Raw genomic sequence first — 25,590 nt, 5'->3', positions numbered from 1 at the left:
CTATTGATAAACACTTGGATTGCTCCTACCTTTCCACTATTGTGAAGTTTTGGTATGAACATTGGTGTACAAATGTCTGCTCAAGTCCCCACTTTCAATTCTTTTGGATATATACTTAGAAGTGGGATCGCCAGGTCATATAGTAATTCTATGTTTAACTTTTTGAGGGACAGCCAAACTGTTTTCCACAGTGGGAGCCCAATTTTACATTCCCACAAACAATGTACAAGGGCTCCTATTTCTCTGCATTCTCATTAAAACTTATTTTCCTTTTTTTTTTAATAGTGGCCATCCTAGTATGTGTGAAGACATAACTGACTGTGATTTTGATTTGTATTTCCCTAATTGCTAATGATGCTGAGCATCTTTCTATATGCTTGCTGGCCATTTGTATCTTTTCTTTGGGGAAACATTTATTCAAGTCCTTTACCCACTTTTTAATTAGACTTTTTGTTGTTGAGTTATAAGAGTTCTTTATATATTCTGGGTATTAAATATTAAACTGTCATCAGTTACATTGTTCCAAATATTTTCTACTATTCTGTAAGCTGTCTTTTCACTTTCTTGATCATATCCTTGTCAAGGACATTTGATTCTTGATAATACAAAGATGCAGAAAAGTTTCTAAGTTTAATAAAATTCCATCTATCTATTTTTTTCTTTTGTTGCTTGTTCTTTTGATGTAAAGCCTAAGAATCCAGTGTGTAATGCAAGGTTTTGAGGACAGTTCCCTATGTTTTCTTCTAAGACTTATAGTTTTAACTTTTTATAGTGAGGTTCATCCATTTTTAGTTAATTTTTGTATATGGCACGAGGTAGGGGTCCACTTTCATTCTTTTGCATGTATACATCCAGATTTCCCAGCACTATTTATTGAAAAGACTCTTCTTTCCCCATTGAGTAGACTTTGCATAGTCAAAACCCAGTTGACTACAGATTTGTGGGTTTATTTCTATGTACCAGTATCACAGTGTTTGATTGCTGTAGATTTGTAATAAGTTTTGAAATTAGGAAGTCCTCCAACTTCATTCTTTTTCAAGGTGGTTTTGTTCATTCAGGGACATTTGCACTTCTATATGAATTTTTTTTTTTTACATGGGCAGGGACTGGGAATCGAACCTGGGTCCTCTGGCGTGGCAGGCAAGCATTCTTGCCTGCTGAGCCACCATGGCCCTCTATATGAATTTGATGAGTGACTGTCAGTGGACAGGTCCTTTATATCCTTGGTTAAATTTATTCCTAGCTAGTTTATTCTTTTAGTTGCTATTATAAATGCAACTGTTTTCTTGATTTCCTTTTCAGATTGTTCATTTCTGGCAAATAGAAAAACAAGTAATTTTTGTGTTTTCATCTTGTACCCTGCCACTTTGCTCAATTCATTTGTTGGCTGTAGTAGTTTTCTTCAGGATTTTCTATATATAGGGTCCTGTCATCAGCAAATAGGGATAGTTTTACTTCTTCCTTTCCAATTTGGATGCCTTTTATTTCCTTTTTTCTTCTAATTGCTCTGGCCAGAACTTCTAATAACAGCATTGAATAGGAGAGATGAAAGCAAGCATCCTTGTATTGTCTCTGACCTTAGGGAGAAATCTTTCAATCTTTTACCATGGAGTAAGGTGTTACCTGTGGGTTTTTCATATATGCACTTTTATCGTGTTGAGGAAGTTTCCACCTATTCCTATTTTTCTGAGTGTTTTGTCATAAAAGCATGTTGAATTTTGTCAGAAATCTTCTCTGCATTAATTGAGATGATCTTGTGATTTTTGCCCCTTAATTCTGTTAATGTGGTATATTGCATTGATTGATTTTCTTATGTTGAACCTCCCTTGTATTTCTGGAATAAATCCCACGTGGTTGTGGTATATAAACCTTTTTATGTGCTGTTAGTCAGTGTGCCCATATTTTGTTTTGGATTTTTGCATCTAAATATATTTAATTGTGATGTTTTTATCTGGCTTCGGTATCAGAGTAATGCTAGCCAGCCTTATAGGATAATTAGGAAGAGTTCCCCCCTGTGAAATTTTTGGGAAGACTTTGAGAAGGATCAGTGTTAATTCATTGAATGTTTGGTGGAATTCACCAGAGACGCTATCTGGTCCTGTACTTTTCTTTGTTGGAATGATTTTTGTTACTGATTGAATGTCTTTACTTGTTTTTGGTCAGTTGAGATATTCTACTTCTTCTTGAGTCAATTTTGTTAATGTGTATATTTCTAGGAATTCATCCTTTCATTTAGGTTATCTAATTTGTTCATGTACAATTATTCATAGTATCTTCGTATAATCCTTTTTATTTTTGTAAGGCTGATAGTAATATTCCTCCTTTTTCATTTCTGATCTTAGTCATTTGCTTCCTCTCTGTTTTTTCTTTGTCAATCTAGGTAAAAGTTTGGCAATTTTATTGATTTTTTTTTCAAAGAACCAACTTAGGTTTCATTGATTCTCTCTATGGTTTTTCTGTTCTCTATTTCATTTATCTCCACTCTAATCATTATGGTTTCCTACTTTCTGCTCGTTTTGGGTTTAGTTTGCTCTTTTTCTAGATCATCCAGTTGTCAGGTTAACTATCTTATTTGAGATCTTTCTTTTTTCTTGTAAGCATTGACAGCTATAACTTTCCCTATGAGCACTGCTTTTGCTGTATCACATGAGTTTTGTTGTTTTCATTTGTCTCAAGATATTTCCTAATTTCCCTTGTGAGTTCCACTTTGACCCATTGGTTTTTTAATAGTTAACCACATACTTTACTTCCACACACAAATTTTGAATTTTCCAGTTCTCCCTCTGTTATTGCTTTCTAGCTTCAGTCCATTGTGTCAAGTCCTCTATTTCCTTATTGCTCTTCCATCTAGATGTTTTATCCAGTATTGAGACTGATGTCTTTAAGTCTCCTACTATTAACATGGAACCATATATTTTTCCTGATTACATATTTTTACTATATATATATATATATATATATATATATATATATATATGTATTTTTTTTTTTTTTGCATGGGCAGGCATCAAGAATTGAACCCGGGTCTCCAGCATGGCAGGCGAGAATTCTGCCACTGAGCCACCAACACACCACCCAAGATATATTTAATTAGAAATATATATTTATTGTTAAAATCATATAGGTTTTTATCCTGCTCTTTTTTAACAGATTGCCACTCTGAGTATTTTCCATGTAACTAAATATTCATAAACATCATATTCTTGGTAAGTTTACAATATTCTCCATATGAATATGATGTAATTTATTTAACTAGTTGTTCTAGTTTGCTAGCTGCCAGAATGCAATATACCAGAAACAGAATGACTTTTAAAAAGGGGAATTTAATGAATTGCTAGTTTACAGTTCTAAGGCTGAGAAAATGTCCCAATTACAACAAGTTTATAGAAATGTCCAGTCAAAGGCATCCAGGGAAAGATACCTTGATTCAACAAGGCCGATGAAGTTCAGGGTTTCGCTTTCAAGTGAGAAGGCACATGGTGGACACAGTCACAGTTTCTCTCTCATCTGGAAAGGCACATGGTGAACATGGTCAGGGTTCCTCTCTCATCTGAAAGGGCACATGGCGAACACGGCGTCATCTGCCAGCTTCTTCTCCTGGCTTCCCGTTTCATGAAGCTCCCCAGGAGGCGTTTTCCTTCTTCATCTCCAAAGGTCACTGGTTTGTGGACTCTCTGCTTCATGGTGCTGCAGCATTCTCTGCTCTCTCTGAATCTCCAATCTCCAAAATATTTCCTCTTTTATAGGACTTCAAAAACTGATCAAGAACCACCCAAATGGGTGGAGACATGTCATCACCTAATCCATTTTAACAACTACTCTCGATTACATCCCATCTCCAGGGACAGGATCCAATTACAATTTCAAACATACAATGCTGAATAGGGATTAGAAGAAACAGGTGCCTTTACAAAATGGGATTAGGATTAAAACATGGCTTTTCTAAGGGACACACATCCTTTCAAACCAGCACATTGCACCCTCTGGACCCTAAAAAAGACATGTTTTCCCCATATACAGAATATATTAATTTCATAATAATATCAAAGAACCTTAAACCATTTCAGTAACATTTCAAATACAGGATTAATACAAGATTAAAATCAGTACAAAGTCTCATCAAAGTTAGTTAAAGGCATGGACAGTCCTAAGGTAAAATTTTTCTCCATTTGCTCTGGACCTTTGAAAGCTCATAACAAGTAATTTGCTACCAACATACAAAGGAGGACCATTCATAGAATATATATACACATTTCCATAGGGAGGAAGGAACACAGGGGTCACCGGACCCAAGTTTTGAAAACTTTCAGGGCCAAGTCCATTAGATTTCAAAGTCTGAGAGTTATTTATCCTCAGGGCTTCTGAAAGCGGCAGTCCCACCCTTTCCGAGGGCCTAAGCAGAGGCATGCCTCTCTTTGAATGCAACCTTGGGGAACATTGGGGAGACCACCTTGTTCTAGGCTCCACCCTCTCCAAGTATTAGGGCTGCACCCAGGCTCTCTGCCATCTCTGGGGCACATGCCCAACCCCACCATGTGGTGGCAGCCAGGCTCTCCCCAAACCCCAAGGAATGGGCTTCACTCTCTCCAAAGCCTAAGGCAGCATGACTCTTCCACTGCAATAAAGTAGAAGACCCACCCTCTGCCTTTGGGGCAAACTCACCCTCTTCATGGGCTTGGGTGGGTCCACTCTCCTGACCCAAGTCTTCTTGACCTCAGACCTCAGCCTCCATGGTTTTGCCTCTGAAGTTATTTTTCCTCCAATATGTCCCTTCTCTGTCCCTCTCAGTCCTGACTGGCAGTGGTTCTCTTTATACAGATCTTGCAACACTCTCATTGGCTTTCTATGCAGTAGTGTTGGATCATGCCCATCAGACATAAGGAGTTTCCACAAATTCTTCCTGGATAACTCCATGTACAATCCTGGCTTTCTTTGAAATGGCTGACTGGTTCCATATTTGGTCAAGTTCTCATGTGGGGCACTGTTCTCTGGGGTCTCCCTTCCAGGAAGCCCAGAATTCTCCAGAACATCAACTTCTGGTTTCTTTGTACCCAAGAGTTCAGTTCTCAGCTTACCTCTTTCCTGTTGCATTTCACTATAAGCTGTGAGGAAAAACCAGGCTGCACTTTTGACATTTAATTTGGAGATCTCTTCTGCTCAATATCCAAATTCATGGCTTTTAAAATCTGCCTTCCAGCCAAAGCCACTGGTCAATTATGCCAGATTATCTGCTATTTTAAAATAAGGGTCGCCTTCCTTCCAGTTTGCAATAGCACATGCCTCATTTCTGTCTAAGGCGTCATCAGAAGTATCTTTAGAGTTCACACTTCTACCAACAGTCTCTTCAAAGCATTCTAGGCATTCTCTATCAAGGTTCTCACAACTCTTCCAGATTCTTTCCCTTATCCATTTAAAAAGCTATCCCAACATGTTTGGTATTTGCAAACCGCAGCAGCAGCACCCCACTCCTGGTACCAAAATCTGTTCTAGTTCGCTAACTGCCAGAATGCAATATACCAGAAACAGAATGACTTTTAAAAAGGGGAATTTAACAAACTGATAGTTTATAGTTCTAAGGCCAAGAAAGTGTCCCAATTACAACAAGTCTATAGAAATGTCCAGTTAAAGGCATCCAGGGAAAGATAACTTGATTCAACAAGGCTGATGAAGTTCAGGGTTTCTCTCTCAAGTGAGAAAGCACATGGTGAACACAGTCACAGTTTCTCTCTCATCTGGAAAGGCACATGGTGAATACAGTCAGGGTTCCTCTCCCATCTGGAAAGGCACATGGTGAACCTGGCATCATCTGCTAGCTTCTTCTCCTGGCTTCCTGTTTCATGAAGCTCCCCAGGAGGCATTTTCCTTCTTCATCTCCAAAGATCACTGGTTTGTGGGCTCTCTGCTTTGTGGTGCTGCAGCATTCTCCGCTCTCTCTGAATCTCCAATCCCCAAAATATTTCCTCTTTTATAGGACTTCAGAAACTAACCAAGACCCACCTGAAGAGGTAGAGACATGTTGTCACCTAATCCAGCTTAACAACCACTCTCGATTACATCCCATCTCCAAGAAGATGATCCAATTACAGTTTCAAACATATGATGCTGAATAGAAGAAACAGGTGCCTTTACAAAATGGGATTAGGATTAAAACATGGCTTTTCTAGGGGACACACATAATCCCTTATTGTTAGATGTTTAGATTACTTACTTTTTCCTATTACAAATAATGCTGTCATGAATATCTTTGTTAGATCTATGATTATTTTTCTAATAAATGCTACCTCAATCATTTTTTCTTATTGTTTACTTTACTGAGTTTTTTTAAATCACAAAATAATTTCTGTTCATTGTCCCAAATCTAACAATATGGAGGTTTATAAAGAAAGCATTAATGATCTCCTCATTTCCTCCCTTCTCAGTCCCACCTACCTGAGGTTGCTAATGTTAGCAATTTGGTGTATATCCTTCCACCTGTTCTCTAGGTTTACCCGAACATTTATGCACAAATTACTTTTTTCTCTCCTTTGTTTTGCATTCATATAGGAGCATAAACATTATTCTTGTTCTGCAGGGCAAATTTTTGGAACTAGACTTAGAGAATTAATCTCTTTAAGGCTCTTGATGTACATTATAAAATTTCTTTCCAGAAGGATTTTTCTAGTTTATATTCTCCCCAAAAGTGTAAGACTACCTATTTTACCACAACTTTCAATGTTTGGTATCATGATATCTTTAACGCTTTACTACTTTGGTAGCTGAAAAATGGAATAGCATTGGTTTTAATTTGCATTCCTTAGGTCAAACATTTGTTTTTCTTGTTTATAGGCCATTTGTACTGCCTTTTCTGTGAATTGTCTGTTCACATTTCTGTTTTTTATTGATTTATATGTACTCATTTATATATATTAATGGTAACCTTTTTATTATCACATTTGTGGTACATTTTTCCCTTTTGTTATTTGAATCTTAGCACTAAGAGGAGGAAATGGAAAAGAAGACAACTATCCCAGGCCCTTTATATACTTTATCTTACTTAATTTTTACATCTGCCTTGTGAAATACATATATATTCATCCCCATTTTACAGAAGAGAAGACAGGCCCAGAGAGGTTAAGTGACTAGCTCAAGATCATCCAGCTGGTAAGATTTGGAGCTGGATGACCTTGAGTTAGTCACTTAAACTCTCTGAGCAACAGGTAATGATACTACCCAATCTATGCTGGTGTAATTGTGCTATAGGTAAAACTTTGTTCTAGTTGCTTTACAGGCATGTAAAGCCTTACAGAAATATAAGGGTAGATACTTATCTCCACTTTCCAGGTAAAGAAAGTGTGCATCAGGGAAGTTAAGTAACTTGCCTCAGGTTTCAGAACTGATTAGACCAGACCTGGTATTTGACCCAGGACTGTTGGAATTTAAAGATTTTTGACCCTGTCTTCAAACCATACATGCTACTTGTCTAGGGACCATCTTTCTGGATCTAAATTGAGGCCCAGAGAGAGGAAGTGCTTTGCTCACAGGCCAAAGCAGAATCTGAACCCAACCCTAACCCCCCATCTGGCTGAAGCAAAGAAAGCTGTCACAATGAAGAAGAGCATTTATGGATTAAACTGGGAAGGAGTAATTGGGGGAGTGTGTAGCTGCCCCCTGAGACCTTGCTGAAGGAACTGTCTCTAGCATTGGAGTCTTCCAAGGCAAGGCTGTTTCCAGAAGCCCCCAGATGGTAGGAACTGGGTCCGGATAACTCATGACCTAAGGCAAGAAAGCCTTTCTGCTAGACACAGCTGCTCTCCCTTCATCAGTTGCCAAAGATTAGAGCAGGAATAGTGCGCCTCAGGCTCCAGGTAGGAAGCTGGTGAGTTTGGAAGAAGCAAATCCGTCGCTACCTCTTTTCAACATCTCTATCTTCCAGGTTATAGATGTATGCATTTAGAGGAGAGACGGGAATGCTTTGATGGGGGGATAGAAATGATCATTTGTATCCCCTAGTGCCCAAATATTCTTCCCCCCACACCCATATGCAAAGAAAACCTTACTTATGTAAGGTGTGGATTGAATAGATAGATTGCAGAAATCACCCCTCCCCCTCTCCAGACCTAGAAATCTCTCCCCAACTTGACCTCAAATTCCATCAAAAAGAGATGAGTAACTGGCTAATTACTTAGATGGTAATGGTTAATTGGAGAGACCATCCCAGGGGCAGTGTGGTATATAAGAGCTTCGGCACCAAAGAAGTCAAGTAATTCTGGCTTCAAATTCCAGTTCAAAATCTGTCTTCTCCATGGAGTACTTCAGAACTTGAACACATTCTTTAACCTCTTTTGGAACCACACTTTCTCCACCTAAGAAATTAGGGTCATTATGAGGCTTAAGTGACATGCAGCAGGCTAATCTCTTAAGAACACAGTGCCTGCAAGGTGGAAGGTGGTCAAGGAATGCTAGCCACTATTATTTTTATTGGCTTTGTGGTCTTGGAAAACTTTATTTCAACTCTCTGGGCTTTCCTGTCCTTATCTGTAAAGAGCTGTCCCTACATCTGGGAGTGACTGTGAGGACTCAATGAGTTAATAAATGTCAGGTACTTAAAGTAGAACCTGGCATATAGTAAGCACTTAATAAGTAGTAGCTATTATTATTCTGACCTTAATTAGATGTGTGTTAATCCAAGTGATTGCTAATGCCCAGTTGAGATACAGTACTGGTGTGGGCTGCGTAGGGGAAGGTTATTTGGAAGCAGGAGATGAAGCAGGGCCAAGGGGGGGTGAGTTGGGGGGGCAGAAGGTGTGTGTGTGTGTGTGTGTGTGTGTGTGTGGTTGAGAACCAGAAGGCAACTGGGGAGATTCTGGTGAGTGAGGGCACAAAGACATGCTTAGATGGGGAAGGGGAGAGGCAGAGAGGGAGATGGAAGGATGCCAAAACCTTGATTCACCTCATCCTCAAAGATGCAGCTGACAGTCACCTTTTACCAGGTTCCTGTTTTCCCCAGCATCTCATCTGTCTAGGAAGGCACAGCATTTGGGAAAGAGGTCAGGCAAGGGCAAGGAGCTGGTTTCACAGTGATCCCCACAGAAGGCTAAAGATTGCTTCCTAGACCTGGGCCAAGGATGAGCTGTATGTGGCAAACAAGTGCCTGAAAGGTGGAGTGGAATTTTATGCCACACACATGTGTATGTGTGCAACTCAAAGGAAACTGTGGTTTTCACTATCACACTGGTACCATTCTTCAAATAGCCTGCACAACTATGGCACAGAAGCCCCCAAAGCTCCCTTTTTCTCATCTTATTTCCTCCCTCTGGTTATGGGATCCCACATTAGCTCTTTTGGCCTAAGTTTACCTGGCCCTAGCCTATGGCCCATTCACTGGTAATGGAACAGATGAGCTGGGGACAGGGCTGGGGTGGGGTGACAGTGGCAGCACAGGGCCTGGGGCTTTGGGGCCTCTCCAGTGTGAGGCTATCTGGCAAGGTTGGTCAGGTCAAATCTTGGGGATTTTGTTTTGTTGTCTTTGAGGTTCCTGGCTGCAGATCATGTTTTTATTCAATTTTTATTTTAGCAAACTAATATATTTTTGTAATTTTAAAAGATATGTACAAGCTATAAGGATATATATATATGCATATATGCATATCCAGCTAATAAATGACTATAGCCTTTTATTTTTATCCATCTAGCTAATCTAACCTATATCTATCTATCCATCACTAGCTAGCTAGCTGTAATCATTGATTATAATTAAAACAGCAACCCCATCCCTGAGCCTCACTCTTTGGAGTTAAATACATCCAGCTCTCTCAGCTATTTCTTCCTCCATATTTCTAAATGGAGGAAAATGATTTTTTTTATTTTAAATATCCAGACTTTTTATTAAAAGAGTTCTCTCTACTGCCAGCCATACCACATGTGCACACACACTTCCCCTCCCCTCATAATCCAATATTGATTATGTATACTTTTAACAATATTCTAAATGTATACTTTTAACAATATTCTAGGTATACATTATTAGGATTTTAAATATTGTTCATAGCTGAGTTGTGTAGAATACTGTGATTAAATTTCATTGCTTGGACAACTTGCTTTCCCTGGAGTTAATAATTGCCTCTTTTTTCCTGTTTGCTTGGTTTTCTATGTACGTTTCACCAATGCAGTCCCAATTTCTCTCTCAGAGCTATAGAATTCCATACACAGACATTACATAACCTATTACTTCCACTTTTTCTTGGGCTCTTCACCTTGCTCCAGTCTGGGCTAGTTGCTAGAGCCTTGGTTTCCAAGTATTTGGCAAGCACCTCTTTTATACCCAGCTCCATGTAAGACCCTGAGCAATGCAAAGATATGTAAGATACAACCCTGTCCTCAGGGGATCTACAGTTTCATGGATGCTTAAATTATATAGATATCTCCCCAAAAGGGTTTGGGCTTGGTGTTGGGACTTTGATCTTGGCTCTGTCTTTAATCCCAGATTCAGGGCAGGCCTTCCTTCTCCATCTCTAGTGAGTTACCAAAAGAATACAAATATATCAATACATTCCCCAGAGAGCAGATGTGATCGTAGGCTCCATTATCAGAAACAGAGTTTATAGAACAGAAAAGCTGATACCTCTACTTGACTCTGTGTTGTGGCTCATCCACTTCTTTGGCTTTTAGTACTGCTGTGTCAGTCAGGGTGGGCTAGGTTATGCTACAGTAACAAAGAGTTGCCAAATCTCAGAGTTTTAACACTATAAGAGGTTGTTTCCTACTCACAATATAGGTCCCAAACAGGTCCTCAGGGGGTTTCTGCTCATTATGTTCACCAAGAGACCTAGGGTATTCAAGGATCCATCTCAATACTGCTTCCATAGTCAGTAGCAGAGAGAAGAGAGCATGGCAAATCATACACCAGTTCTTAAAGCTTCTCCCCAGAAGTGATTTGCATCACTTCAACTCACATTTCACTAGCCAAGGTAAGTCACATGGCCATGTCTAACTTCAAAGGGTGTGGAGAAGTGTAGTCCTGCTATGTTACTAGTAACATACCGCCTTAAACCTTGGTGACTCTCAAACTTTTGTCTCTGGCCTAGACCCTTTCTCCTGAGCTTAGACCATTATATCCAACTACCTCCTGGATATTTCTACTTAGCTAACCACATATATTTCAAAGTCAGCATAACCAAAAACTGAATTCATCTTGTTCATCCCCCCAAACTACTCTTCCTCTTGTTTTCCCTGACTTAACAAATTAAACTACTGCTCATCCAGCTAGAAATCTGGGGGCCATCTTGGACTTCTCTCTCTCTGCCTCCTTCCCCACATCCATAAGGAATCCTGTTGATTCTCCCTCCTTAAAACCTGTTCTCACATCGAGCCCCCCCACCCCATTTCTTAACTCTACTGTAACCAAGATTTAGGATTTAAGGGATGATTAGGATTACTGAATCATTATATAGATATTCCTTTTTTACTTTCTGGTATATTGGAGTTGACAGAAGGAAATATCTGAAATCTCTGAACTGTAATCCAGCTGCCTTGATTTCTGATAATGATCGTATAGCCTTTATCTTGTGCCCTTATGATTATAAAAATCTTGTGACTAACCTTCACTTAATCAAATTTATCCAGTTTTTCAACTTTAGTGTCTTGTAATCACTAAAGACAGCCCCCCTAATGTTTATTAATGAGTGGTCTTGGGTCCACCCAGAACTTTGCACCACAAGTACAAAGTTATCTTGATAACCAAAACTGGATCTAACCAAAATAGGCCCACCTGACAAATGCAATAGCTTAGACTTTAACCTATAAGTGACCTGTACCTCAGTATAACACTAAAAATCACACCCATCATTGTGTTAAGGCAACCGTTTTCATACATACATTCTGTGACTAAGCATGTAAACTGTGTGTGCATGCTCAATAATTAGATCACCTCTACTTACATCATCTAGAACCATTGTGCTCATTATCCTAAAACCTGGCCATCTTTTTTTTAATTTTTTTATTGTATTTTTTTAAATACCAAAAAACACTAAACAAATGCAAACATTCCTATTTTGATCATTCCGTTCTACATATATAATCAGTAATTCACAATATCATCACATAGTTGCATATTCATCATCATGATCATTTCTTGAAACATTTGCATCTATTCAGACAAAGAAATAAAAGAAAAACAGAAAAAAAAATTCTTACATACTGTACCCCCACCCCCACCCTCACCGATCACCAGCATTTCAGTCTAAATTTATTTTAACATTTGTTCCCCCTATTATTCATCTTTATTCCATATGTTTTACTCGTCTGTTGATAAGGTAGAAAAAAGGAGCATCAGACACAAAGCTTTCACAATCACACAGTCACATTTTGAAAGCTACATCTTTATACAATAATCATCTTCAAGAAACATGGCTACTGGAACACAGCTCTACATTTTCAGGCAGTTCCCTCCAGCCTCTCCATTACATCTTGAATAACAAGGTGATATCTACTTAATGCGTAAGAATAACCTCCAAGATAACCTCTCGACTCTGTTTGGAATCTCTCAGCCATTGACACTTATTTTGTCTCATTTCACTCTTCCCCCTTTTGGTCGAGAAGGTTTTGTCAACCCCTTGATGCTGAGTTCCAGCTCATTCTAGGATTTCTGTCCCACGTTGCCAGGAATGTCCACACCCCTGGGAGTCATGTCCCACGTAGACAGAGGGAGGGTAGTGAGTTTGCTTGCTGTGTTGGTTGGAGAGAGAGGCCACATCTGAGCAACAAAAGAGGTTCTCTTGGGGGTGACTCTTAGGCCTAACTTCAAGTAGGCTTGACCTATCCCCTGTGGGGTTAAGTTTCATATGAACAAACCCCAAGACTGGGGGCTCAGCCTATAGCTTTGGTTGTCCTCACTGATTGTGAGAATATCAAGAATTCAACTTGGGGAAGTTGAATTTTCCCCCATTCTCACCATTTCCTGAAGGGGACTTTGCAAATACTTTTTTATTCACTGTTCAAATCACTCTGGGATTTATCGGGGCATCACTCTACTGTCCATCTTTTGATACTATAAAACTATCAGAATTACTGCAGTTTGGGGAGACAGAGTTTTGGGCCAATAGGCCATCTGATCTACTGCTTCATACCTAGCAATAAACTTTTTTCCTTCCTTGAAACCCCAGCGCCACAGGAATTGGTCATGTGAGTGCATCAGGCAAAAAAAATCCACCGTCTTTGTCCGGTAACACTACTGCCTTAGTTGCTGTTTTCATTATCTCTCACTCAGATTGTTGTAGTAGTCTTCTCATTGGTCTCCCAGCTTCCAATCTTTATGCCTCACACTCGATCATCCAAACTTTCAGACATATGTCTGAAGAGTTAGTGTCAACTCACGCCTCTCCTATTCAGAGATGGTTTCTAGTCCCTTGGCCCTCAAAGCACAGTTGATCACTCCTTCCTTTATGCCACCACTGTACCAAGTACATACCATTTATCAGGACTTAGGATTACTGATCAACGTAAGCATATGTCCTGCTCTTTGAAGACAAGAATCTTGTCTCTGTTATCTTAGGCCTCCATCACAGAAGATGCTCCAAAAGTGTCTGTTATATCAAAAAATGAATGGGAAGGCAAGATTCAGGAAAGTCTACAAAGACCTACAAGGTAGGCATGGGGAACAGGAAGCAGGCTGTTCTGTGTGGCCCCAGAAGAGCTGGTTAGAGCCATGAGTGAGGCCACAGGGAGGTGTTATCTCAGTACAAAAGAAAGAAGAGCTTCTTGAACTGTTAGGATTGTTGGAAGATCTGGACTGCTGTAGAACAGTGAGTTCCCTGTGACAAGAGGTGTGCAATCAAAAGCTGGATAATGCTTTGTGGTGATTTGGGAGTGGAAATTTCAACAGCTTGTAGGGTGATGGAGAGATGACTCTCAGTGTCCCTCCCATTCTGGAGAGGTCAGGGACCTGCCACTGCTCACCCATCCGTCATGGACCATCTAGGCACTTTCAAGCTGCCCTGCATTAGAAACACTGCTGCTCCACTGACCAAATTAACCCTAGCCAGGCCAGGCCCACCCAGCCACTGACCTTTAAGCAGATGGCCTAAGAGGCTGGAAGGTGAGAGAACCCTCTGGAGCTCTGTTGGCCCTAGGTTCTTACCCACCCCTCCAAGACAGACAAAGCCATTTTGATTCACAATTGCTCATTCTGAGAAGCAGGGCAGCTGTTGCTTATTTCTCCAGCCACTTAAGTAAAACCCGATCATCCACCTGGATTTGCCCTCTAATACCTCTAATCCTTCTGGCTCTGCACACCCAATGAACTACTGCTGCCCCTGGGGTCATGTCCGAGACCATGGGGTGTGGAGACTGAGTTTGACTTTATCCTGTCTAATCCAACTCTTTGAAAGCCCAGAAACAGGAATAGGAGCACTTGGCTTTTTCTCAGACCCTGTGCAAGGAGGGCAGTGGATGAAGTGCAAAGAGGCTTGGATTAGGGGTCAGGGGACCTCCATTCTGGTCTTGGCTTTGTAGTTCACTACTTGTGCACCTCTGGTTTAGCTAAGCCATTCCCCTTCTCTGAACCTCAGTTTCCCCATCTGTAAAGTCTGAATTGGAGGACAGTAACAAATAGGCCGCAGCATCTGTGGAGAGTGGGTTTCATCAGCAAGCCCAGCCCAGATTGCTGCGTTCCCTCCCTAGGCTCTGCAGCTATGGCTCCTGGCCAAGGGTCCCAGGGGTACATTAAGAAGACAAGCAGCCATGAAGAGAATATCTGTGGGGAGGATATGGATGGGAAAATAGGAGAAGGAAGCAAGTTAGAATCCAAGAAGGGAACTGCCAACTTCCTGGCTGGAAAGAACTGAAGCTCTACTCTCTGGAGGGTTTTCTAGCCTCAGGATGGCTTCATCTTTCTAAACTCTCTCACTCTGATTCCTGGCTTCGGTGTTTGTGGTCTCTGTGTGTGTGTGTCTTTACACGCTTGTGCATACAGCATGTGGGGCCCACAAGGAGTCAGGCATTTCTTTCCAGAGGAGAGTAAGGATGACTATGCCTGGGACAGGGCTGCAGGTTTGCAGCAACTCCTGCCCCGCCCTAAACTAGCCGATGCAGGGCCTGGGGGTGGGGGTGGAGGAATCCCCGTTAATCTTGCCCCTCCCATTTCAGGAGTGGCTCAGCAGCCCAGCTGGGAGGAGGAGTGGGTCAGACTTCCTAGCTTCCTTTTTGGGTTAATTGGTGTTCCCTCTAGTTACTCCCTGCTTCCTTCCCTTCCCAGTTCCCATAGCAACTGGGCTGCAGCAGCCAGAACTTGATTGAGCCCAGCGGTGGCCGGACCGAGGTGGGAAAGGGGGTTTTGTAGGAAAAGGAGGACACTGCCAGGTCAAGGCTTCCCACCCCACCCCCCACTGCTACCCTAAGGGTCCAGGATAGTTAAGCTCAGAGGACATGGTGTGAATCAAGAAGTCCTTCCTGCCAGGGCTGGAGTTTGAAGAGCCTGAGACCCCAGAGCAAGCCCGATTCTCTTCAACTCTGCCGACCCATGCCCTTGTATCCTGCCCCCTGAGTTTAGAAATGGCAATAGGTGGTAAGATTATTCAATAGGAAGGGCCCGAGATTGAAGTCAGGAGACCAGGTTTCAAATTCCTCCCTCTGCCACTGTTTCTATGTGAGTGTAGACAAGCCCTTCCCCGCTTTCTGGATTTCAATATCCCCATCTATCTCAACCCTGGCTGCATATTAAAATGACCTGTAGTGTCTTTTGAAATGATGTGTGGGCCACACCCCCAGGGGTTTCAGTTCGTCTAGGGTTTGATGTGGGCCAAGCAGGGGTAATTTTTTAAAACTCTCTGAGTAATTCAAATATGCAGCCAGGGTTGAGAAACTATACAGCCAAAGATCTTTGAGGATCTTCCATCTCTGACTCTTGTCTGGTTCTGAGACATTTCTTCCTTTTGCCTGCATGCGCCTCCAGCAAGCCTCACAGTTCTCCTAAACCCAGCTTTCCAGGCTCTTTCCTCATCCTTGTAGATGAGTGCCCTGGCTCTGCGTGTGACTGCGCAAACAACGCAGCCCTGACTCACTGAGTCCTAAAATGAGGTAGGGCAAGCTACTTAGGCCCATCTAGGGGCCAGGGCCGCAGATGCCTTAGGCGAGCTTGTCACCCAGGTGGTAGCACTGAATGCCAGGCCTTTAACCTGAGAAGGACCCCAGGCCACTTCTGAAGCAGGTGGGCCAGCAGTGGCTTCAGCTAACCATCTGTGGGGCCAAGGAATCAGATTACCTTCCAGCCCCACGTCCCTCTTCTTCCTCCATTCCCCTCATTAGCTCCTTGCCTGTTCCTGCCTTGCCACCCACAGGCCTGGTGTCCTCCCCAGGCAATCTGCTCACCCACTTGTTGCCATGGTGATCCTGGATGGGGGTGTGGGGACTGGGGGGGGTCGTCTAATTAAGGAGAAAGGCTGCACTCCCACTGTCAGGCCACCCCTTTCACCTCCCCCATCCCCCTTGCCTATCCCTGCTCCCTTCCATTAGCAGGGGAGCTGGGGTACCCCAGCCACCATAGCTTGTTATTAGGCTATTTGCCATTGCCTGGCAGGGGGCAGGAACTCCACCGGGGCTTCCTCACCTAAGAGAAGGAGCATTGGACTTGAAGGGCCAGGAAGAATCCCACAGGGGCCTGTGAGCCCTGGTGATAAGAGGGGGGACCACAAGTGCACACAGCTTGGGGTGATGGTTGAAGTGGGCTCTTTGTGCAAGCTGCAGAAATTGGGTAAGCAACTGTAGACAGAGCCTCAGCTTGGCACTCAGGGGCCCAAAAGATGGGCAGGAATGGGGCTCTGAGATACGGGGGCCCTTCGTCTTGTGATTTCATTTTCTTTCTCTCCTACCTGACTTTTATTTCTTTCTCTTATTCCCCTTCTACTCTCATGTCCCTCTTTTATTTATTTATTTATTTATTTATTATTCATTCATTCATTTATTTATTTAGTATACTGTATAGCAAGAGTCACATTTCATTCTTTTTTCCATGTGAGTTTCCCCTTATTACAGCACCATTTGCTGAATTTTGTTTGTTTGTTTATTTTGCTTGTTTGTTTGTTTGGGAAGTGCATGGGCCGGGAATCAAATCTGGGTCTCCTGCATGGCAGGCAAGAATTCTACCACTGAACTACCCTTGCACCCACTTATATCCCTCTTTTTGACCCTACTTTCTTACACTTCTCATCGTTCTCACAGGCTCCTATTCCCTTACTCTATTCCCTGCTCATTCTTACCACCACCTCCTTCTTAATCTCCTTTTTTCCTCCTTTCTAATAGCCCCTTATTATCTCCCATCTCATCCCCTTTTATGACCGCACCCTTTCTTATCCCCTTTCATTTTTGCCCTTTCTCTTCTCTTACCCCCACTCTGCTCTCTTCTTATTCATTTCTCTCTTACACCCCCCATCTCTCTGAATTCCCTGCTCTTTCTTCCCACCCCTTTCTTCTTACCCCAATGACTCCCAATTTTTACCCTAATCTCCTGCTCTTTCTTGCCGCTTTCTCTCCTGCCCATCTACTCTCTTTTACCCCCTCACATTGCAGCCGCTATCTCTTCTCTTATCACTGTTCACTCCTACCCCTTACCCCCTCTCTTACCAACCCCTCTCTTACTTCCCCTTCTTGCCTCTCCAGTACTCTGTTACCCTGCCTCTCATCTTTACTTGTTCTTTTTTATTCCCTCCCTTCACTCAATTCTCATTGCTTTGCGCATATCTTTTATCCCAACAGTTTCACTTCTAGGCATTTATAAAAATGAAGTCTAAAATAGGCATGCAAGACATGTGTACAGAGATATTCACTGAAGCATTGTTTACAATAGTGGCAATTTGGAAATAAATATCCATCAACAGGAGATTGGTACCCTTTGTATTCCATTCATTCTCTGTTCTCTTAGCACACTTATGCATTTGCTTAAGCTGTTGCCTCAGCCTCGAATGCTCTTGTATGCCTCATTTCTACCCATCCCACCTAAAACCCTACTCTGAATCCAAGCTTACCTATCATCCCCTCAGTGAAGTGTGTTTCCCAGCTTCTCTACTTTCTCCCCTTCAGTGGTCCTCAGTTTGACCTCTCCTATAGTATAGATCATATTATACCATAGATTCAAGTTAGGTAAGTGTTTCCGTGAATCTGGAAGCTCACTGAGAGTAGGAACATGTCCTCATTTACTGACTCTGCTCATTCAATCAACAGATGTTTTTAGGTATATTGTGCAGAGCACGCAGTGGCCAAAGAGACACACCCATGTCTGCTTTCATGCATCAGACGTTTTAGTGGGGTTGACAGCTAAGAAAACTAGAATGCATACAAAATTATACTTGTGGTTAAGGAACAATTAAGGGAAAGAAGGGAAGAATAGGGGGGAAGTGAGAACTCTAAACACTAGGGCAGTCAGGGAGCCCCTTACTGAGGAGTTGACATTTAAACTGAGACCTGAAGGATGAGAAGGACTTTGTGCCAAAAGTGGGAGGGAAGAACCATTCCAGGTCAAGGGAACAGCATCTGCCAAGGGCCCTAGGTGGAAAGAAGTAGGGCATGTTCAAGGGAAAGAATGAAAACCTCTGTGTGTGGAAGCATGATGAGCTTGAGGGGAGAGGTAGAAAATGAGGTTGGAGAGAGAGACAACAGCCAAGGTTTGCAGGGGCTTGAACGCTATGGTCAGAAGTCTGAGTTTTATTCGAAATGCTTTGAAGGGTTTGAAATAACACTATCTGAATGCATTTTGAGGGTGCTCTAACTTCTGTGTGGATGGTGGATCGTGGGGGTGGGGATGCCAAAGAGGAGACTGTTTGTTGCCCAGGTGATAGATTATCATGGCCTGCACAAAGGTATGGAAGTGGAGATTGAGGTGTGTATAAAAGGACTCAATATGCCTTTGATAACTAGAATTGGCAGGCCTTGCTGATGAGCTGGAGGTGGGGAAAGAGAGGAGTGAAGGTTGACACCTAGGCTTCTTCTAGCTTAAATGTCTGGGTGGATGGTGGCAGCACTTACTAAATTGGTCAAGACTCAGGAGTAGGGGTAGATTTGGCATTAAAAAAAAATCCAGAACTCCATTTTGACATTGTGAACATGTTAAATTTGAGATGCCTGTGAGATACCAAAGTCCCAAGCTATGTTCTGTTCCTCAGGGGTTGATTTTGCAGCTGCAATCCCACTCCTTCCACCCCCACTTTAGAAAAGGCCAGTGTGGGCTTGCATTGTCAAAGTTCATGTTCACAGTGGGATTATCTTTTAGTATAAATGTTTAAAGTGAATGTACAAAACTGTGACAGAGTGCTTCTGAGACCATGTTGCTCAGAGTGTGGTTGAACAGCCTCCTGCAACAGAATAACCTGGATTCCTTGTTCAAAATACATATTCCCAGGCCCACCTCAGTCTTCTAGAAGCTGAACTGGAGGTGGGCATCTGCATATTTAACAAGTGTCCCAGGGATGCTAGAGGGTGTCCCTGAAGATACTAGGGGCTGAATGTGGGTAGCTCTCTACCCCCATGCGTGAAATTCACCTAGGCACTCTGTTCAAAACGCAGATGCTGACCCCACAGGTCTGAAGCCAAACCCAAGGTTCTGCATTTCTAAAAAGCCCGTAGATGATACTGATCTGCTGGTCCAGGGCCAAAGATTAAGTAGCATTGGTTCTCAATGGGGGGCAGTTTGGTCCCTCAGGAGACATTTGGCATTTGGAAATGTCTGGAGATAAGCTTTGGTTGTCACTTGGGGGGAGGGGGTGCTAACGGCACCTAATAAATAGACACCAGGGATGTCATCCTACAGGACAACCTCACAAACAAAGAATTGTCCTGCCTCAAATGTCAGTAGTGCTGCTGTCTGTCCCAAAACCCTGATGATAACCACAGAGAATGGAGCAGAGAATATCTGTTAGCCAGGACCCAGTGCCTGGTATGTGTGGGCTAGATGAGGGACAGGAAATAGACCCAGGAAACTGCAAAGGAGAAGTTCCAAATGAAATGTAGCAGTGTCTGTGGCATCGGCCCACACCAGGGCCCAAGTCAACAGGATAGCACACGAGTTAGGTAGAGCTTGAAGGCACATGGCTGCCTGGTAAGCCAGGTCCCTGTTTTGATTAAAAAAATAACACTTCACATTTGTGTTGTACTTCAGAATTTAGGAAACACTTTCATTTGCATCCTATTATTTCATCCATAGAGCCCCCTGATGAGGCAGAGCAAGGATTATTCTCTCCATCTCTTTCCTGAATTCGGAAAATTCCACCAAGAGCCAAAGAAATGTTCGCTGAATGTAACAAAACTGAACTGTGCCTCATTATAGGTAACCTTAGACAAGTCAGGACACCTGTTTGGGCTGACAGTAAAATGATAGAGTTGGATGGAGTGATTGGCAAGGCCCTTTCTAGCTCTGACATGTGAGTAATTTTGTCAGCACAAATTCTAAGTCTTGGGTGACTGCAGATTGGGGGACCCAGGAGTCCTGACCATGAGATGGGAGTTGGATAGGATATATGGCCTTGAGCCATACCCTTCCTCATCTCCATCACTCGGATCCTAGAGTTGGGTTGGTGAGGTTCCCCTTGATAGACTGCAAGTGCACCCCCCCCCCTTCTCCTCTGAGGTGGGAAGGGCTGGCAGTGGGCTGATGCTCTTTCCTTTCCCCACAGGCTGTCTACAAGGCCTGGCTGTGCTCAGAATACTTCAGCGTGACCCAGCAGGAATGCCAGCGCTGGGTGCCCTGCAAGCAATACTGCCTGGAGGTGCAGACCCGGTGCCCCTTTATACTCCCCGACAATGAGGAAATGGTGTACGGAGGGCTCCCTGGCTTTATCTGTGCAGGTAAAGGCAGAGCACTGGGAAGAGGGAGGAGGCCGGGGTCTTGGGGCAGGCACCAGGCTCAAGGCAGTGGGAGCAGGGAGGACAAAAGGCAAGTCAGGTGAGAAGAAGTTTAAGAGGCCGGAGGAGTGAGTAGGGAGGTTCCCAGGTTGGGACAGGGCCAAGTAGAGTAGGGAAAAAGGCCAAAGTGACCATCTCTACCCAGAACATTTCCAGCCAAGTAGTCATCATGGAAAAACCAGCTGGAGTCCAAGAGAGAGAAAGATCCATGAAGAGAAGGCACTGAGGGGCAAAGGGAAAGGAGACTTGGGCAAAAGACTAACCGAGCAGTCCCAGCTTTGACAGTCTCTCCAAGTGAGGCATAGCCAACTGTCCCCCAAGTACCCCACCACACCTTCCTTATCCATTGGCAGGGTTGCTGGATACTTCGCCAAAGCGGCCAGAAACCAAGTGCTGTGATGTGCAGTGGGTCTCCTGTGAGTCGGAAAAGAAGAAGTTCAAGGAGTCCAAGGCCCCGAAAACCCACCACCAGCAATTCCACCACTCCTTTTTCCACCATTACCACCAACAGTACCACCACTACCACCCCCGCCACGATCCCCCAGGCCGCATCAGCCACAAGCCCTCCCTGCTGCCGGTCTCTGGGGGCTCCCGCCTCAGCCCCAGCAGGATCCGGCTCTGTGTCCTTGTTCTCATGCTCCTCCACACCGTGGTGTCCTTCTCCAGCAACCAGGATGGTGGGAGAATGGGGCTGGAGGCACTGCCTGCCCTCGACGAGGGCCTTACACGGGAAGAGTGACAGCAGGGAGGGAGGAAAGACCTCCACCACACACTGACATCAGCTCCAGCCCCTCCCCAGGTGGGGGGGAGGGGGCTCCTCCCATGGGAGGTACAAGGCCAGGTGGGGGGCGGGGGAACATGGGGGACCATACCCCCTCCAACCTACCCGCACCCCAAAAGCAGCGCCAACAGAACGGCCAGAGGGCCCCAGGAAGCTGCAAAACTCATCCAGGAGAAAAAGGCAGGAGCAGTAGGCGCCCCCTGCCCAGGCCCCCATCCATGGGGTTTAGCAAAAAAAAGGGGGGAGTGGGGGCTGGAAATGCCCACCACGGCTGAAAGCCCTGACCCTGGGAAAGGAGACTGCTCACCCAGCCTCAGCCCTGCAGGGAATGTTAGTTGGGCACAGAGGGGAGACGTTCTTTCCCCCCCTCCACATCCCTTTTGTTGCCACGATCCTTAATTCCTTCCTGCCCACATCCCTACAGGCGATGGCAGGCAATGCAGCACCTCTCCTCCCACTTCAGGGCACCTTGCCCATGTGGGGCCATCGCAGTTGTAGTACCAGGCTGGAAGATGAGGTGCGCACGGTTGGAGCTAGGTCAGGGACCCAGTTAAGCTGTGCCCTACCCCCCTGCAATGAGGGGTAGAAATGGGGTACCAAATGAGTGGCACAAGAGAGTGGAGATGGGAAAGGGGGAGAACAGAGGAGAGAAGTGGACAGAGGATTTAGAGAGGGTATATGGCCGAATAGGCTACTGTCATCTGGCTTTGGGGTGGTGGGGGATCGGTTTTGAGGCAGGCTCCAGGACAGCTCCCCAAGTCAGAGAAAGTTGCTTAAGGAGTCCTCTTGGGAACTGAGGACTGAGGAACTGTCCTCAGGAACTGAGTTGTGGCACCTCAAAATGGAAGGCAGAGAGCATGTGGTCAGGCTGCTGCTGTCTGAAGGGTCATTATCTTACAGAAGGTGCACATACTCCCAAGGGCCACTCCTTCCCTGGAGATCTTGGCTTTGGGGCCAAAGACATTTCCATTTCTGATCTCCATGGGGAGGAGGGACTTAAGCCCAAGTGGGTCAGGCCTGGCCTGGGTCTTCACATGTTCTCCCCTCCGCATCTTATCATAGCCCAGGCCTCCATGAAGGAGAATCTGGTGGCAATGCCCCCAGAGCTCTCCAGAGACAAGCCTCCCCCACCCCCACCCTGTCCCCTTCCCCAGCCTACCAAAGAGTACTCTTGTCTCCCCATTCCTGACCCCAAGGGTTCCCATCCCAAGTTTGGGGCAACCGGACTACTCCTCATCCTGTATTGGGTCCCCTGCTCCAGCCACCCATGCCCCTTGCTGGAGAAAGGCCAGAGACTGGCAAGGGGACCTTTTGGAAAAAAGATACTGCACTGTTGTCCCTGGGATGAGAGACTTGACCGGTCTAGTCAGGCCAGAGGACCTGACGAAAAAAGAGGCATTGAGAACCTTTGGTGGGGGGCCTTGCTCTGGTCTGCCAGGAAGGGGAGCTACATTGCCTGGGACATCTGAAAGCCAAAAGGAGCAGTCATGAAAGGGAGCCAGAACTATGCTCCCGGGACAGGCCCAGAGGCTTTTCAGTCCCAGACTGGCCCGTATCATTCATTCTAGGATGTGAGGCCAGTGAGCTAAGGAACAGGGGATGGGGAGGAGAGAGCTGGAACTGGTTGACTTAGGGATGAATGGGAGCTTGCCCTGGAAGAGGGGCATCAGCCAGGTCCCAAATAGACTTAGTGAGACTAGGGAGTCCTTCCCTGCCAGTTTTCTCATTTCTCACAGTGTGCCCCCCTCACCCTGTCCGCTGCCCACACACTCCCCTTTTTGGCCCTCAGCACTTGGGGCTTACCCACATATCCTGTCCCTAGAGTGCTCTTGTCAGCTGGGGAGGGGAAGCGGTGCTGGTTCCTTTCCAGAGATGCTTATACATAAGCAAAAAGGGCAGGTGCTTGGGCTCCAGAGAGACTCTAGGTACTGCCTTCTAAATCCTGCATCCTCAGGAGGGGAAAAGGGACTGGGAAGTAAAGGGGGAACCTGTACAGTACCAGGGGATGGGCCCTTGGAGACTCCCATCCCCTTTTCCTCCTCACCAAGTGCCCAGGAGACCCCTGGCTCAGACTAGCCCAGGGCCTTGCCCACTGGCAGGGGAAAGGGGCACCACACTTCACCTCTTAAGTCATTTGACTGGTCCTATCCACCCCACCACCCAGATTTTCCACCATCCCTTCAGCTGCCCCTCCCTTCCATCACAGGCAGCAGAGCTGGGCAGCTTTCTTATGCCATTTTCTACACTGTGCTTCATGAGTAGGACTTTCTTGCACTAGTTCCTATGACAGAGTCTCCAAGCTGGTTTCCTAGTAGCCCTCCATCCCTCATTCCCTTACCCAGCTATGATTCAGTTGTCTCTGCCCTCCCTCTTACCCCTGCCTCTGTGTTTCGGTGAGAGTCTCTGTATGTGTACTGCTTTCTGTTTCGTTGCATTGTGGGGCAGAGGCCTCTCTGCTCTTGTTTAACCCCATAAAAGAAATAAATGGTAAGACTTGATGATAACCCTCCCTTAATGACTTTGTTCTGTGGAGTTGAAACAGTCTGTGGCTCAGGGAGGGGTGGAACCAGAGGATACTGACCCTGCGCCCTGCCCCTCTTTACTCTAATCTTAGAAAAAAAGGGTCAGCTCTGTAGTCAGCCATTCTTGACAAGGGATCCCTAACTCAACCACATACAGGGATCAGGCAGATAACAGCAAATGAGGGAAGTGGGCCAGGCTGGGACAAAGTGCAGGCTCAGAAGTTGTAAGCAGTGAGAACTGCAGGGCACCCACCCTATCTAAAGGGGTCAGCTAAAGTCCGGAGTTGTCCTGAGGGAATGTGCGCCCAGTGTTGTCAGATCTTCTGATTCTTCAGGGGAAGGCAGGACTCAGGATTTTTATGTGTAACCCCCTACTTCCTAAATGTTGGCTCAAGTCTTTCTTTTTTAAAAAAAAGAGGAAGAAAGAAAAGAAATAAGCCTTTGTATGGACTAAACAAGGCAGCAGGACTCATGTGGTCTGGGAATGACCGGCTTTCCACCTTTGGTTCTAGTCTAACAGCTTCATCTTCTACATGACTTCACCAGCTCCATCTTCCCACCACAGGAGTGAAGGGGACTCAGGCAGAACTGCTGGAGGGGCTGTAGAAAGCAGTCCTCCACTGCCAGCTTTTTCATATAAATGAGGAAAGAGAGAGCATGAGTGAGGAGGGAGTCTGGTGTGCTGAGCTGCTGACTTATTTTTGCCAGTAAAACATTAGCCCTCCAGTTTCCCCCAGAGCAGCATAGCATGGAAGGTAAGGGCATGCACTTGGGAGCCTGAGTCTATGAGTTCAAAGTCTAGCCTCACCATCTTCTACTTGCATTGGACCTTGAACAAGTTCTTTACTTTGACCTCAACCGTCAAAAGAGTTTTTGTGAGAATCAGATGATGTATGTAAAGCACTATACACAGCATCTGGCATAAAGGAACCACTCAAATGTTAATAGTTATTATTACTATTAGTCACTCAGTCTTTCTTCTCTTTCCTTCACCCCCACCTAAAATGGTCACCAAGTTCTCTATCAATTCTGCTTTTGAAATTTGCACAAAATCCTTCCTATCCTTCCCACCCCCACTCTCATTTAGCTACTTCAGACCCTCCATAGCTCTTTCTGGACTATTACAGTAGCCTACTAACTAAAGTTCTATTCCACTTACTCTGACCTCACTCCAGGCTCCACCTAGCACAGTGCCAGGCTATTAGGAAGCACCCAAAATACATTTTTTAAAAGAGTTCCTGCCATGATTGAGTTTCCTAAAGTTACATCTACTCTTCCTAAAGCAAACCTATTACACCCCTGCTCAGAAATATTAGATTGTTCCACATTGCCTGTAGAGTGTAAACCTAGCCTGCCATTGAAGACTCTGCATGTTGAGCCTATCCTACCAGCCTGATCTTCCACCAGAGGCTCCCCACATTTCCC

At 44.5% G+C, this 25,590-nt stretch overlaps 1 protein-coding gene across 1 annotated transcript in view; it reads left to right on the top strand.

Moving 5' to 3' along the window:
- NALF2 (NALCN channel auxiliary factor 2) overlaps nucleotides 1-24,144 on the top strand; it is a 33,424-nt gene extending 9,280 nt beyond the window's left edge. The window contains exons 2-3 of the mRNA XM_077144813.1: nucleotides 20,634-20,805; nucleotides 21,216-24,144. Of these exons, the coding sequence (XP_077000928.1) occupies nucleotides 20,634-20,805; nucleotides 21,216-21,601 (558 nt within the window). The 3' untranslated portion in view covers nucleotides 21,602-24,144. The remainder of the gene's footprint in view (nucleotides 1-20,633; nucleotides 20,806-21,215) is intronic.
- Nucleotides 24,145-25,590: the final 1,446 nt, after the last annotated feature.

This window comes from Tamandua tetradactyla, chromosome X (genome assembly GCF_023851605.1).
Source record: "Tamandua tetradactyla isolate mTamTet1 chromosome X, mTamTet1.pri, whole genome shotgun sequence".
NCBI lineage: Eukaryota > Metazoa > Chordata > Mammalia > Pilosa > Myrmecophagidae > Tamandua > Tamandua tetradactyla.
This window is presented reverse-complemented; position numbering and strand designations above follow the sequence as displayed.